The following is a 16,781-nucleotide window of genomic DNA, read 5'->3' as shown; positions in this document are numbered from 1 at the left end:
ATTGATCTGTGAAATCCGAATCTCCCAATATCGTTCCAACTTTACTGAACTAAGCCAGAAGACCGTCTCATTTCGTAGACCGCTCGGTTTGCTGTTCCTTCACTTTATTTTTATATTTATATACATATATTTTGGACGAAAACTTAGCGTGAGGAAAGGCAAGTGTGGCGTGAGTGCGTGAGATATGGGTTAATTGTGTGACTCTCACGCTCAATGCGTGAGGGTTGGCAGCCCTGTATGAACACACCAACACACTTGTTTTTTACGTCAAGTAGTTGGAAATATACAGCCTCAATGTTGACTTATTATTAGCCGCTTTCACACCACTTAGTTCCCAGCACTTAATTCCCCCATGGAACTAAAGAGCAGATCCCGTTCACACCGGAATAAATCCCTGAGGGAAGATTACGCAAATGAAGCCGCTGACGTCACTTCTTCTTTTTCTGCTTTGGGTTTACTGGCAGGCCGCAAACAACTTCACGGCGTATACTGCCACTGGAAGTCCCCGGGCGGAAGTCCCCGGAGTTGGGGACTGGCTTCAGTAGAAGCTGCTGGGACTCCCAGCAGCTTCTACTGAAGCCTTCCGAGTAAATCGCCAGAATGCCAACACCTCCTCATCTCCACCGCTCCCATGTTTTTTTTTGTGTTGCCATAAGTTATTCTCTCTCCGTTGGTGCGTGGGGCTAATGCTAATTCTAATAATGCTAATGCCAGCAAATACAATGGCGGCTTCACACAACTTTTCTGAGTTTTATGGGGCGTGGTTTGCAATTCGCCCAGCCAATCAGAAATTGGAACTTTTTTCTCCCCAGGAAAGTACCACCTCTCTAGCAGGCACTAAAAAGGGGGTACAAGTTCTCATGAACCAAGTTCTCTTTTTGGTGTGAACTCCGGTGTGAAAGCGCCTATTTACTCTGTATGCATTTAATGCGTGGTCGGAGAGAATATGGACATCTGTAAATCAGTTTCTAACACATTTGTAGATCACACTGCCCACTCACTGCAGGAGCATAAGGCCAGAGAGCTTTTCTACAGAAGCTCTGCTGGAAGTTAACAGTGCCGTCACACAAGAACGAGCGAGAACACACCAACAGGAGGGGAAATAGAACAGTTTGGACCTCTGTGCTAAGCTTTTTTTCAGGGCTCTACCACTTGAATGTTTGATTGTTTTTTAACTCTCAATTTTGAGGTTTCCCTGTTCTATCTCCCCTCAATCTAAGACAGGGATGGGCAACTTGGATGGTGGTAGGGGCCACATAATTTATGTACTGGCCACCAGGGGGCCGCAGATTCACTTGGAACACACACACACACAAATTCCATGTAATGTATCTAATTATTAACAAATATACTAAGTCTCACATCTTCATTGACATTTTACAATCTTTCAGGGAACATCCTCTAATAAGCTCACTAAACAAATATCAGTTGTACAAGTGGCATGTTTGTATTAAACAGGTTATTTAACAGTGGAATAAAACTATTTTAAACTATTGGAAAGCACGTAAAATGTGTGTGCATCAAGATTAACCATTAAGATGACATAAACATGAAGTCATGAACACTAACCCAAACATTAGTTGTCTAACATGAACCTCACACAAAAGGGGAATGTCAACACAGGCACCTGTCAACCCGCACTCTGCTGTTCCTCAGTGCCGCTCCCCCTCCGGCTGAAATTATGAATGAAAAGCGTATAGTAATCATAGATAACACGGCAGGGTCTGTGACAGTTTGTTTTCATCTGATTTCAAATAAACAAAGTCTTGGTTTTTAGAATATTAAACTTGTTTCGCCAAATTCAGATGATAAATACAACTTTTAAGCTTCTAACGGCATAATTACAAGCGGCAACTTAACCTCACAGCAGGCATAACAACAGCCGGTGTTTCTTGTGAGTGTTTCCCTGGGAAACAAACACAATACACACAAAAGATTATTTTGCGGTATTTGGCTGCCGAACGAATTCATGTACGCAGATCGCGACGTAACTAGGAGTCTAGTGGACGGTATCAGTACTAGAAGTAAAAAAAAAAATTAAAATAATTTTATTTGTTTTAATTAATTACGTTGTTTATAAATTAATCTGAGGGCCGCAACAACCCGGGCCGCCATTTGCCCATCCCTGATCTAAGATATGAGACAAGCAAATATTAGCAATGTATTATCTCGCTCATTTTTGAACATCTCAGTGTTTTTCCTCATTTTTGTGATTGAAGATTTTAATCTGAATAGTTTCTCAGTTTCATATTAGTTTTCAGATGCCGTCTTTCTAATGTAAACAACTAAGGCAAATAAAAGCAAATCCTGCATTTTTACATATAAAATCACTGAAAATAGCCTCAAGAAGAAAGCAACTAGTAGCAATAGCATTAAAAAAAAATGAGATGAGATTTTAAAATGTTTTATATGAACAGTTAAATGTTAGCCTACTTATTTTACCTACAATACAATCTGCTCTCCTAACTCAAAACACCTGGAAGCCAGCCTTACGTTTTGCAAGTATTAAAAAGCTGTTTGTCTTCCTTGTACTTCTCCATTTGAAACATAGTAAAACCTGCAAAAACATCTTGCTCATCTTGTATAGCAATGCATTGACTGAATACATGTTTCCCAATCTAACATCCAAACATCCTCAGTTGAGACTTGTAATATCAGTCCCGGTCACTTGTGATTGTTCTTTGTTCTTGGCCCACTAATGATGTCAGTGAGGCTCGTTGTTTTTCTCCGCTTTCCGTCCCCAAACTCTGGACCACTAAACCAAAGCCGAGGCCGGGACCTTTTGTTCCAGGGTGCTCTCTGCCCCGTCTTTTCACCCACTCGGGCACGCAAACACACTCTTCATACAAAGATGTACTCTTTGAGGAAAAAAACATGACCAGTCCAGGATATCCTGACAGGGGTTTTAACAACCGTTAGTTAGTTAGTTACATCACCTCAAAGACTCTGATAACTAACTCAGCAGGGCATCAGTCATATTCTGTAGCTCAGGGGACGGTAAGAAGTTTCATTGTTCCTCAGGTCATCTCCTGCATTTAAATGGGTATACACCAGGGGGACTACTACATTTAAGGTGATATCCAGACTCATTTTCTCTATATCACACATCAGTGGCCCAGTATGCTCTTGCTAGGTGTCCAGTCCAAGTTCTATTCATGGCTTTCTACATTGACATCAGTGGTGAATAGCTTTTAAATGAGTTTAACATTAAGATGTAGATCTGACTCTTTTTGATGGTGGATGACAAATTAATTACTGGGAGATTTGTATCCACAAAAGGAGGACTGTACTACTGCAATTGCAACAATCAGCACAAATGACTACATCAATGAACATGGCACACTGGCGAAGCAAAATGGTTGTGGTGATAAATGATCATTCCATAGCTTTTCGTAGCATTTAATCATTCAGTTAAAGGCAGAATGTTTGTTGGTTTTGGTTCGAAAACAGAACATTCGAAGTTGCCCTTTTCCCCACGCCATTTTAAAAGTTTGCTCTTGGTTCTGTGGTAACTATCTGGCACCTGTGTGTTTGTTGTTATAGACGTTGACTCCCTGAAACGCCCTGACTAGAGCAGAATAAGAAAATACAGAAAAAGGGCAGAGGCTGTGAAGATACAGACACCCACCACATGCTTCTAGTGGTTCCTAAGTGATCATTAAGAGGCATTTATTCCATACGAGTCTATATATTGTATGCCTTGTAACATTTTTACAGATGCATAAGTTGCATTTTTTTTACAATCTCTTTGGCGTTGTGCTCATCAGAAAATGAAATAAAACATGAGCATTAAGTTGTCTTGTCTAAGAGTAGGATTGCTTAGTTCAACACACACACACACTTGGAGTCTTGTGAGTCATCGTCTGTAAGCTGCAAGAATTCCCCGTCAGCCAATCATAGCTCTTGGAATAGAGGTGTTTCCGTAGCAACGGCACAGTGACAGCAGCAGATGGAGATGCTGCTGAGAGGAGAGAGAAGAAAAGAGAGGAGAGAAATCAGAGATGTGGAGGAGAAGAAATCCTCACAATGACGTATATGTTTCATGACCTTTTAACCCATACTGCCTCCGGGGTTTCCCCCAGTTCATTTTGAAAGTCACATTGCTGCATACAATAGCAAATGAAAAAGCTTTTGTGCTTATAGCATCAAGAAATGTATCATTTGTTTTCGAAAAAACATACTACTCAACAAAACGTCAAGAAATGATTTGTATTATTATAAGTTAACTACTGCTCAAGGATTTAGGTTTGTGTCTTCACATGATGTCACCCCCCCCCCCTCCCTCTCTAACATCTCCTCCCCCTTCTTCCCCTCCTGCATTAATCGTTAACCATCACATTCATTACACCCTTTGGTTCTCTCTTCAGTTCTTCAGTCATCTTCACTTCCTTTATTTATTGCATTGACCTCTTGCGAGGTTCAAAAAACATTGTAATTGTTCTCCATATATAGTGAGTTAAAGTGACATCTAACATTGCATTATCCTACTCAATATATGGATATTGTAATGTCAACAAAAATACTTCAACGTTATTAACAAACACTTCAGATACAGAATTCAAGACACTTGTAACCAACCGTATGTCAATCACGTTCAATTAGTCATGACAACAAATGCAATATCTTGTACAGTTTCATTTGATGTACGTAACAATTTATAGATATAGCGTTGTTTTGGGCCTATTTTGTGTTTGCATTATTTATATTGTGACATGGCAACTCCCTGTGGCCTCTCAAACATGGCAGCTCTCCAGAAGCACTTGACTAAGTTGGCGGAGGCAGAGTAATAAGACACAACCTGGTTCATAAATCTGCTAACATTGCTAACAGACCTGGAACAATAAGGCAGGCATTAAGAGAGTATTTAATTAAGTAGACAGACAGCAGACAATCTGTCCAACACTGTCAGCAGGCTGGAGAAGATGCCACTGAAGCTCTTTTTGAATATGATGTTCATAACACTGCCTGCTTCATTCATCTGTTGAAGTTAACCCACCTATCGCCGATTTACTGTCTTATTAAGGCAATTCTATTTCAAATGTCTGCTCAAAAAGTAAGCAGGCAGCAATTACAACAAATAGTTTCTGATTTCTAACCTGATCTGTTTTTGCTTATTCCTGTTCTAGACAGTCCATCTAACCTTTGTGTGTCTTCTGTATTTCTGTCTTCAGATCACAGAGCTGTTGGACGATGAGAAGTGTGAGGCTGAATGTGAAGAGCTGCCTCAGGACGGGGAGGAGGGTCCTGCCTCCTCTGACTCACCACAACACACACACACTGACGACAGCCCCACAGACAGGTACGTCTCTGGCTTTTATTCTTGGATGAGATGGTTTATCAGATTTGTTTTTACCTTGGGTCTTGTCAGAATGGGGATGTGGTCTTAAGCAACGGTATGAAAAGTGACAGAAGTCCCAAACTGGATTAAAAAAAAAAAAAAACAAGTACACTGCTGCTTTTCTCACTCTGATTTCCTTACGTTTTCTTTGGTGTATCTTGAACAACTTGTGATAACATTGCATCGCTCTCTTGTGATATTCATATACTTCTAACCTTGATGGGGGTTTTCCTACATTTAGTGTTAATTTACTTAATTGTGAATTTTTCAGTAGTTAAGCTCCGTGCAAAGTAGTTTTCTTGATAGTGTATCTTAACAAAGCAGAGAACATAAATTTTGAATATCATCGATTTCCGTAACTCTAAAATAATAACAATATTTGGTAATAACGATTATAAAACTAGTAATATCCTGGAATTTGTGAAAATGTTGATGGAATTTACAAAAAAATAAGAGTTTGATGTAGAAAATGTTTCCGCATTTGAATCAGTCATTCACTTTTATAGTCGGTGGACCAACATTATGAGATAACAATCATCCAAATGATGTTAATTTGTTTTCACGGTCACAGCATTTTCCATGTGCACCAAAAGGAGGCTGAGCTTGCATTCTGAGCTCACACACATGCAGATGCTCGGGTTCATCAGATAATGAGTTCAATCCCTCGGCAGGAACATGGAGATCTTCTCAGGTTATTCTGATCTGCTGATCTCCTAAGTTCATTACTGAGAACTACACCCAGACTCCTGTATACAGACAACAAACAATGAACCGCCCGTACAGTTCATCTGTAGCCTATATCTAAAGGGAACAGTCAGGGTTGATCATTTATTTGACATATATACACTTTGGAGAGGATCATGCTAACTTTTTAGTTTTTTGTTAGATTAAATCTGTGGTAGACAAACTAAAAAACTCTTTAACCCTTTAGTCATCCTGCTCATGTGTGTTTAATTCCTGTTTGAGTCACAACTATCCCTTTTGTTATGTCTTCACTTCAGAGCACAGAACAACATTGTATTTTCTGTAAGCCAGCGATGTGCTGTGTGGGTAAACTAAAATCAGAACAGATCACACAGGAAGTGAGTTTATAAAGATTTGTTTTCAAAACACAAAGCATTTACCAAGGAATATCAAACACTAGACAGCATCAACAAAAGAGAAAGGGAATATTACTCAGTTTTGATATCGATGACTTAAAGGTAGGGTATGTAATTCACTTCAGAAACCCTCTTTGTTATATTCCATGGAATGCTCTTAACATCCCGATAGCAATGAATATATTAAATACTTTGACAATAAATACATGAAAAAAATTCATCTGTGGAAGCCGTGGCGCTGTAAAAAGCACGGCCAATCATCTGAGCCGGCCCGGCTAAAATAACTGGATGGCCTACCTGCCTGTCAGCCTTCCATCTGTGCACAAACTTATCTGGTGCCCTCATTGGTCATGTGCGCGTTCGTGTGTGTTGGAGGAGGGGCTCTGTGAGGAAGTCTGAAGGAAGAGGCAGATTTTTTCCGGTTGTGTACTTTCAAATTCTAGCGCACTCGAGCTGGTTTCTCCAGAATTACATACCCCACCTTTAACAATACATAAACCAGCTTTACTGTTAAACATTTATGTGAAATCTTCATTTTGTTTTAAATTAGAATGGATATCTGTGTCCAGACGCCACAGCGGTTAATGTTCTGTTTTATGTCCGTACTGCTGCACTTTATTATGACTTTATTGCCGTTTCCTCCTTACTAGTGGCTGTTTTATGTGTCCAATTACACAGAGTGAGTCGCACTGCAGTTTGTCCCATGAGTCATGTCCCATTGACCTTTATTGGTTTCAAACATTTTTTACCAGTTATGTTTTATGGGCCGCATATAGTTTTGGATCCTGACTTATTGCTGTTTAAAGCATATTTTTTATTTTGTAATAACCTGCACCGTGTGCACTGTGTTGTTCAGTTTGCTCAGTAGCTCTCTACCTGCTAGATAAAGGCAAGGCTGTAAAGGAGTAAAGGACAATAAATCAGCCTGCTGTGACTTTTTTTACAACGTGTGTGTGTGTGTGTGTGTGTGTGTGTGTGTGTGTGTGTGTGTGTGTGTGTGTGTGTGTGTGTGTGTGTGTGTGTGTGTGTGTGTGTGTGTGTGTGTGTGTGTGTGGTGTGTGTGTGTGTGTGTGTGTGTGTGTGTGTGTGTGTGTGTGTGTGTGTGTGTGTGTGTGTGTGTGTGTGTGTGTGTGTGTGTGTGTGTGTGTGTGTGTGTGTGTGTGTGTGTGTGTGTGTGTGTGTGTGTGTGTGTGTGTGTGTGTGTGTGTGTGTGTGTGTGTGTGTGTGTGTGTGTGTGTGTGTGTGTGTGTGTGTGTGTGTGTGTGTGTGTGTGTGTGTGTGTGTGTGTGTGTTCCTACTAGCCGTTAAGATGATTATAGAATGTAATCCATAATCCACCCTTGCACACATAAACTCAGTTTCTTTCACTATACACGCTCTTATTATTAAATCTGTCCCTTTAACTCGGAGAGAAAGGACAAGTGTACCTAAATTATGAACTGTAAAGTTATGGCTAACAAAAAAATGCAGTCTACTACACTATTTGCGTAATCTCTAATGGCCGTCTGCATTGTGTCTTATCTATATGGTTAGGTTGTGAAATTCCTTGTTTGTGGGGAATACAATGGTGCGAGACCATTATGGTGCACTTATATAATGCAGGAAAAGGAAAATAAATACGTATATATATGCAATAAAATGATATAAAATAGAATGTTAGATTGAATTAAAAGGTGTGTTTGTGTGTGTTTACTGTAAGAAAGCTTTAGGTGGCAGCTGTTGTGCATTAGGACCGTTTTAATTACTGCTGATGTACGGGGGTTTACGTGCAGCAAATTATTTAAATTGAATGACGCTGCCTAGCCTGTTTTTATCTGTAAGTCTAATGTGATTGTTGCAGTTAGTATCCTCCCTGTGACCTCTAACCTCAGTGTTTGGTCTGAGGGATTACTGCTGTGTCTGCAGACCCTGGAGCTTTCACCACAAAGCCATTTAAATAATGCATGCCCACAATTTAAAGAACATTTCTGTTTAAATTGCAAAAAAGATATTGCTTACTCTTGAAGGGTTTAATCTAATTACTCATCCGATTTAATATGAAACAATATGTTTTCTTTTTCACGACGACACCTACACAGTTGAGTTTTAGCTCCACAAACTAACATCTGACGTCGCCCTGAAGCCCAGTCAGTCCAGTACAACCTATAAAGATGAGAGAAAAATGGTTCTGATAATTGAGTAATCCTCTGATTATGTGAACGTAACAGAAGAAAAAACTATAACATGTACTTCCATTTTAGCAGCAGTGGGCACCAGTTAATTATTTGGGATTTTTGTTATGCATTTTAAATGTCTGTCTACAAATTAATCAACAAATCATGTCTGAAATGTAGTTGAATATATTTTGTTTTCTAAGTGTGAACATTTCAGATCCTTTGAAACATTTCTAAAACCCAAAGTTTTAAGAATGTGTGATTGACAGCTTTTAAAACAATGCACTTTTGATGGACAATTTGTCGGGGGTGTTTTTTTTCTCCCCCCCTCAGTTCGTTACCCTTCATGTATTGTCTTCCTTTCAGTGGAGCATTTACTCAATTTAAAGTTGCTAAAGTACTTGTAATCTTGAGTACTGTCATGAAGTTTTTGATGAGTATATCTGCATTTATTCCTCAGAACTCCTTGACAGTTTTGAGAAAAGTTCACCGTTTCATGTAAATCAGGTAATATTTGACACATAGTGATTCTTGCCTTGTGACTCAACATTTACTGTGGCTGAGTTGTTTGTCCTACTCTTGACAGACAGTGCAGTCTGTCTTCTGTGGCTGCTGCAGCGCTCCCTTAATAGACTCTGTTTGTGTGCACACACACACACACACACACACACACACACACACACACACACACACACACACACACTCCCACACACCTTACTTGCTGACAGCCTCCGCTCATTTCAAATCTATATATAAAATCCCTGGTATTTTTTCTTCTGATCCCTCTGCTTCCCCCGTTACTACTTCCCTCCTCCTTCACTCTGCGTATATCCTCTCTCTGTGGAAAGTATTTTTTCATGAGGCCAATGAAAGGTTGAGGAAAAGGACTCTTGAGGTGCCCTCCTGGCTGCGGTGAGGAGGAGCAGGAGGGAAGGATTAATGGAGGGAAGGAGAATCAGAGGGCAGAGAAAGGCCACGGGGGGGCAGGCAGAGGGTGTGAGGATAGTAAAGCGTCCCCACTTGTGAACTATTTATTGATTTTCCGTCTGAGTGAAAACGCAATGTCACACCTCTGGAAGGAAAAGGTCAACCGAAGATAGAATTTCAACATATTCTAAACCACCTCATTACTGCTAGTCATACCTCAGTGTCACAAGCATCATCATGACATGACACACGCAGCGTCTCGCGTTGCAGATATCCAGACTTCCCTCCCGGTAAATCCCCTCATGATATTTTCCCTCGGTTATTTTGATGTGGCTGTGGAAATGATTTATGTCCCGCTGTGCCACTACACAGTGCTGGAGAGCTCTTTGTGTTCCTGGCAACAATGTGTATGTGAACACCAACGCAAAAACAAACACAAACAAATATATACGTAAACACTTCTCTTCGAGGTCAAGTGCATTGGCTTGTTTTCCATAGGGATCACCTGACTGTCCTTGCACACTCAGGGAGTTTGTAAACTCGCTAAAGGCTGCGTGACAAAATGATCATTCACATTTTTTGCAGGTCACAAGGTCTGTGTCAGAATGCACGATAATAATTTAAGGCTTGTCAGATTGTAAATGAAAAGCAGGTGATACTTTGATGCAACTAAATCTTGATTGTTGCATTCTTACTTGTCTTCTTTCCTACATTTTTTCTTAAAAAGAACTCAATGGATATTTCCCATAATAGTCTTTGCTAAGCAGTCTAGCTCTTTCTTGGTACATTGTAAATGTTGGGGTAAAGCAATTCATATTGCTGATCATGTCTCAGTGTTGACCCCATTCTGTTTTTGCTTTACTTTGTTAAGAAGGGCCCAAAAACCTTTCAAGTATGTATTGTATGCCCTGCTGTTGCACTTTGGGATTGCTTTTAGCTATGAAAGGTGCTTTACAAATACAATTATTATTACTTTAGAGTTGTGACTTGTCTGCAGCTGAGCAGTGCGCATACTGTACTTGTTTACAGTTCATACGTATGTTGAATATAATACGTCTGCCTATACATAGACATAAACACATTATGTAAGTCAGCGCGGGACACGAATATCAGCTGTGTGCTGTTTGGGGTTTTGACGTCGCTCGTAGACACCCCTCCTTTTCGCTCTATGACACACAAACAGGTGTGTGTATATATATATATATATATATATATATATATATATATATATATATATATATATATATATATATATATATATATATATATATATATATATATATATATATATATATATATATATATATATATATATATTATATATATTATATATATATATATATATATATATATATATATATTATATATATTATATATTATATATATATATATATATATTATATATATATGTTTTGTGACTTAAATATTGTGCAAAAAATGCAAAAGTTGCAAATTGTTAAAAAATGTTACTTAAATAACCAATACATTTCATTGGCCAATTTAATCTCTGCTCTGTGATTTATCGACATCTTGGATACAAATGTTAGGAAACACAAGCAGGTCAGCTTTAACCCCACAGCAGTGGCTGAAAGGGTTGTGGGATTTTTGTCGGTTCTCGTGTTGTAAATTCTCTAATTTTCTGGTGTTCCTGAAGGCAGGGAGAGTTTTTTTAAATAGTCAATGATTACTTTATAATACATACTGTATTAAAACTGCTTTATAATATATTTAGTACAGAAAACAAACTCTAGAAAGAATCATCCATCACTTTATGGTCCGTTTAAAACTAAAACGTACCACTTTTTTATTGTATGTGTAATTATATACTGAAATAATCCTCCTTGTCAATCCTTCAGTTTGTCTCACGTCATGCCCTCCCTTTCCTCCCTCAGCCTTCACATCCCGATTGTGTCGCGGCCTGTGCACAATGTGTAACACGATATACTAACTGACCCAGATAGCACCTCTCACCACGTGTGCTATCACTATCACTGCTACAGTTGTAATATCTGAGTTTCTTGGAAGCACTTGCGGCCTTAAATCGTCACAATAAAAGGTTTTTCTCCGAATCGTTAGCTCTGCTGCTGAAGCCTCTGTTTATCTACACCTAGTTCTTTGTGTAAATCACAGGAGATTACGTTTAAATGAAAGATAAGGGTTTAATGAAACCCATTGAAGTACCAGGAAGTGTGGTTTTTCTTGGTATGTTTTGCTGAAACATTATCACTGGGAGCCAGAGCCGTTGTGTGCCTTCTCTTTTGTATTGTTTGGACTCATTATTTTATGTGATATTGACCATTACTCAGAAGTTTATCCTTTTTACAATGTGTGTTTACTGTTCAAATATTCTTTCAACATAATATAGTCCTGACTTTAACCGGTTGTTTTGTGGCACTTAGGCACACAGGCACTTTAACTGCTCTTAATAAATCTCTCAGAAGTCTCTCACAAACATGAAAACATCTCTCAAAGCCATGACTTCAATTTAAGAAGTGGATAATGCAATTTATTCTGACGGAACGGACTTCAAAGCAGGTCCTTTTGAAGCGGCTAGTAACACAGATTAAAAACGTAATATGGTTTAGATTGGAACAGTTTATCAAGTATTATCAAGTTATTTCGTTCATACTCTTTATCTTTCCTCGTATGATAAAGCTTCGAATTAGTATTTTATCAAAGCCCTATTTGCTAGGCGTCTCTTTATAGTGCGTGGTAGAAACCTGTGTAATCTCCAGTCTGATATTGTTTCTTAATGAGATTCGAACAAAGTTGACCTGAAGTCTCGTCCTACTGGAAACACATTTGATACACAGAAACATCATGAGGACAAAAGGGAGCTAAGCTAGTTTCCTTGGAATGACGTTATCTAATACCTGCCCGTCATTTCCTAGACTAGCCTTATTATTGTTGGTCTATAAAATGTCAGAAAATAGAGAAAAGGCACATAAGTTTCTGGGTGTCCAAAATGATATATACAAATGTAAAAAAACTCAAAGATATTTAGTTTAATATGATATAAAACAGAGAAAAGCTATAAAAGGCCCATATTTTGAAAGCTGAAAAATCCCCTAAACTATTAATAACTAATATAAAATAATACCAAAATAGTTCGCGATTATCTTTCCGTTAGATATTTGCAGCAGAAAAGCATCGGATACATTTGAATAGCCCTCGTCCTCCTCTTTCTGTAGCCTTTTCTCCGTTTTCTTTCTTACCTCCCCACTTTTTGAGTTCATATTTCTCCCTTAGTTTCCCTTTATACTCTGCTCAGCTCTCTCTGTTTCACTGTGACTCATCCACATCCCTTTGTGATAAATAATTTGTGAAATATAATGATGGCTATATTTATCTGAGAAGCTGCTATTACAAAACGCTCATGTAGAGTGACATAATGACATGAATTACACAGGTGTGTGTTTCTGTGATTATGTGCATTGTGTCCCAGTGTGTGTGTTCCTGTATTACACAGCCCAGTGGACCAAAAAAATCCAACTCCCTCCCTCTCTGCTTCCTGATTGGCTCGCAGAAGTCTTTCCCTTCTTACGATTGGCTCCAAACTTCAGCCCCTCCCTTCCCATTGGTCCTCCCGGGGGGTTGTTGCCTGGTTACATCAGAAGCTCATATATTTGAGCAGAGCTGTGGATGTTTACTGCAGCACTTCTTCAGACAGTGCAGGCTGAGACTACCTCACTAACACACACTCATTCAGAAACACACACACACCGGTTTAGAGGACGCCGCATTATGCACCCAGGCTCTGACTCCTCAAAGTGCTCAACTGAGATAACCGACCCGCTGGATACCAGGCCGGCCCGATACTGACAGAGGAGAAATCTGCAGGAGAGACTGAGGAGAGCAAACAGCTGGATTAAAAAAGTTTGGTTAAAAAAAGTCCAGCACATTCTCTGCTGGGTCTGAAAAACAAAAAAACAGACTAGACTTTAATAACCTACAGTGCCAGGGCAGGAGAAAAAGCAAACAGCCTACAGGCAGAAGAGACGGCCTTCAGCCTGAAAAACCTTCAGGAAAAATCTGAGACAAAACAAAAGGGACAGACTACAGTGAGAGAAAACAGCTGGGGAAATGAGAATGGCCTGTGACATTCTGCTGCAGAGGTAAACATCGGGGTTATGTAACTCCTCTTGTCTAACTGGCATAAATCATTGCGTGGATGAACTGATGGAGGTGAAAGCAAATATGTGGTTGGATGATAGATAAGTGAATGAATGAGCAGGGTGAAAGAGAGGGAAAGGGCAAGACACTGGATGAATGACTTGGATTGATTGACAGTTTAATGATCAGGGGGAAAGCTACAATAATGAATTAACTTGGTGAATCAGTCAATCAAGTGATGTAATACACTTGTTGTTGTTGTTTTGCTCATTGTTTTGATGAATGGCAGATGAAAGAGAATAGAGGGTGTTTTGTCTTGTACAGGAATAGAGACAGAGCAGTTAAGGAGAAAAGAGGCATAGCATTATTTAACAGCTGATATTGTGTTATGCAATCTTATTATTAAGTACGCAGAAGGGGGTCTGGGAGGGAGGAACGTGTCAGCCTTATTGTTACGTAGAGGTGCAAAACAATGTTAGCTGTCTTTTTGTACATTCTTAACATTACTGATCACCATAAGGAGTTCCTAGTAATACATTTTTACATTTTATGTCCAAATATGTCAATTTGAGAAGTGAACTATTGCTGAATTAGTTCAGTCAATTGATGGGAAATAATTAGCTAAATGCTTTAAATAACCATGAGTCATACAAATGGCCATTTCCTCAATTGTAAGGATTTATTTTAGGGTTGCAATTAACATTTATTTTGTATGTAAGAAGCAGCCTTTTCTTCTCAGAAATTGTAGAAAATGTCATTATTTAGTTTGACATTTTAATGATGGAAATAATCCACAGATAAATAGCTGGACAATATTTATATATTTGACTAAAGAACTGAAATTTGATTTGGCACCAGAAACCGTAATAACTTCTAACACCATCTTATACATGCACACACTTTGTTTACATGCTTCTTCACGCAGTGCCAACACATACTGTAAGAGCAAGCTATCTGCGATGCTGCTCCAGCTCCTCATGACTCTGCAAGAGGGATGAATAATTATAGGGTTGAGAAAGCAGAGAGAGGAGCTGAGGGGGGTTTGTTGAGTCAACTAAACAAAATACATCTTTTATCAGATGGTCAAATGTCTTTGGGGTAATTAAAGAAAAAGGAATAAAATAAATTGCACGGTCATTAATTGTCCTAAGTGCACAGAAACTGGAAACAATCAACTTATTATACATGTTGGTTTGAGTTGTTTGAATGCAAAACTGTGTAGTACTGCTCTGTGAGAGTTTCTTGGCCCTAATGGTGTCAGAAGCAGCCCAAAGTGGTGTTTATGAGATGATGCATGGGTGTATGTGTGTGATGGAAAGCTTGGAGAGATGAAGTGTGTGTGTGTTAAGTAAAATATGTGGATGCTGACATGTATATGTGGTATTAATTTATTTGTGTGTGCGTGGGTGGGTGGACGCGCAGACTGCAGCAGTCTAAAGGAGTCAGGTTTGCTGACAACAGCTCCTCTGTGGAATCACAACTAACCTCAAACTCACCTTACACACACACACTCACTCACACACACATTCACTTATTCCCTTTGTCATAAATAATGTAAGGATGCTCTTCATCTGCCCTTTTCTTTATTGTCATCTGCACTGACTGCACACAGTTGTCCTTGTTTTCTTTTTCTTTGGTACTGTAATGCATCAGACATTCATTCTGAGATGTCTTAGTTGTTTAGTTTATTTATGTATAGTGTCGTGGACAGTCCCCATCGATGAACTGTCACAAAAAACAGGGGGGGGGGGGGCTGCTGGTGAATACATTTATTCATTTAAGTTCAAGGTTCAAGGTTCAAGGTTCTTTATTGTCAATCTGACATAGCTACAGAGTAATTATGCAGTTGAAAATCTTATGTCACAGGCTTCTCCAACAATGCAACATAATAACATAACATAATAACAATAAGAGCATGAGCAATACAAAAATAATAATAGTTATAAAAATGAAATAAAGTTATGATGTGGAATAGTGCAGTATGAGTCTATATACAAGTTATTGGAATGATATATATATATTAGGTATTAGATACATACTACTGAGTAGCAGTTGAATGTTTGAAGTTGTTTCAACAGTTCAATTTTTTAACAGTCTCACTGCCCGCGGGAAGAAACTGTCTCCGAATCTTCTTGTCCTTGCCAGGATGCTGCGGTAACGTCTGCCAGACGGCAACAGAAAGAACAGTTTGTGGCTGGGGTGATGGGGGTCTTTGATAATCCGTAGTGATTTCTTCCTGAGCCGCTGGGAGTAAAGGTCCTCCATGGATGGCAGCTCCGTCCTGGTGATGTGCTGTGCAGTTTTCACCACCCTCTGTAAAGCCTTACGATCGAGGTCGGTGCAGCTGCCGTACCAGGCCGTCATGCTGCCAGTGAGGATACTCTCTATCGTGCACCTGTAGAAGTTGCAGAGTATCCTGGAATCCATTTTGAACCTCCTCAACCTGCGGAGGAAGAAGAGCCGCTGTCGAGCTTTCTTGGTGATGGTGGTGGTGTGAAGAGACCATGTCAGGTCCTCAGTGATGTGGACCCCAAGGAACCTGAAGCTTTTGACTCTCTCCACCGTAGTCCCATTGATGGCGATGGGGGCGTGTCCCTCTCCCTGCTGCTTCCTGTAGTCCACAATCAGCTCCTTTGTTTTGCTGATGTTGAGATGGAGGTTGTTCTCCTGGCACCAAGATGTCAGGTTTTCGACCTCCTCTCTGTACGCCGTCTCGTCATCGTCTGTGATCTGGCCGATGACGGTCGTGTCATCAGCAAACTTCACGATGGTGTTGGAGCTGTGTGTGGCCACGCAGTCGTGGGTGAACAGGGAGTAGAGGAGAGGGCTGAGCACGCAGCCTTGAGGGGCACCGGTGTTGAGAATCAGGGTGGAGGATGTGATATTTCCCACCCACACTGCCTGGGGTCTGCCCGTCAGGAAGTTCAGGATCCAGTCACAGAGGGCGCTGTTGAGCCCGAGGTCTCTGAGCTTGATGGCCAGCTTGGAGGGCACAATGGTGTTGAATGCTGAACTGTAGTCAATGAACAGCATTCTCACATATGTGTTCCTGTTCTTCGGGTCCAGGTGTGAGAGGGCAGTGTGGAGGGTGAGGGCTATGGCGTCGTCTGTGGACCTGTTTGCTCTGTAGGCAAACTGCAGGGGGTCCAG

The 16,781-nt window shown here is 39.9% G+C and overlaps 1 protein-coding gene across 8 annotated transcripts in view; it reads left to right on the top strand.

The window, feature by feature from the left end:
- Positions 1-16,781, top strand: part of fam13b (family with sequence similarity 13 member B) — an 81,841-nt gene that overhangs the window by 34,718 nt on the left and 30,342 nt on the right. For all 8 annotated transcript variants that reach the window (XM_034140654.1, XM_034140657.1, XM_034140656.1 and 5 more), the window contains exon 7: positions 5,172-5,299. In XM_034140654.1, the coding sequence (XP_033996545.1) occupies positions 5,172-5,299 (128 nt within the window). The remainder of the gene's footprint in view (positions 1-5,171; positions 5,300-16,781) is intronic.

The sequence above is a fragment of the Trematomus bernacchii genome, unplaced genomic scaffold, assembly GCF_902827165.1.
Source record: "Trematomus bernacchii unplaced genomic scaffold, fTreBer1.1, whole genome shotgun sequence".
Lineage (NCBI taxonomy): Eukaryota > Metazoa > Chordata > Actinopteri > Perciformes > Nototheniidae > Trematomus > Trematomus bernacchii.
Note: the sequence above shows the minus strand (reverse complement) of the source record. Positions and strands in the feature narration are given on the sequence as shown.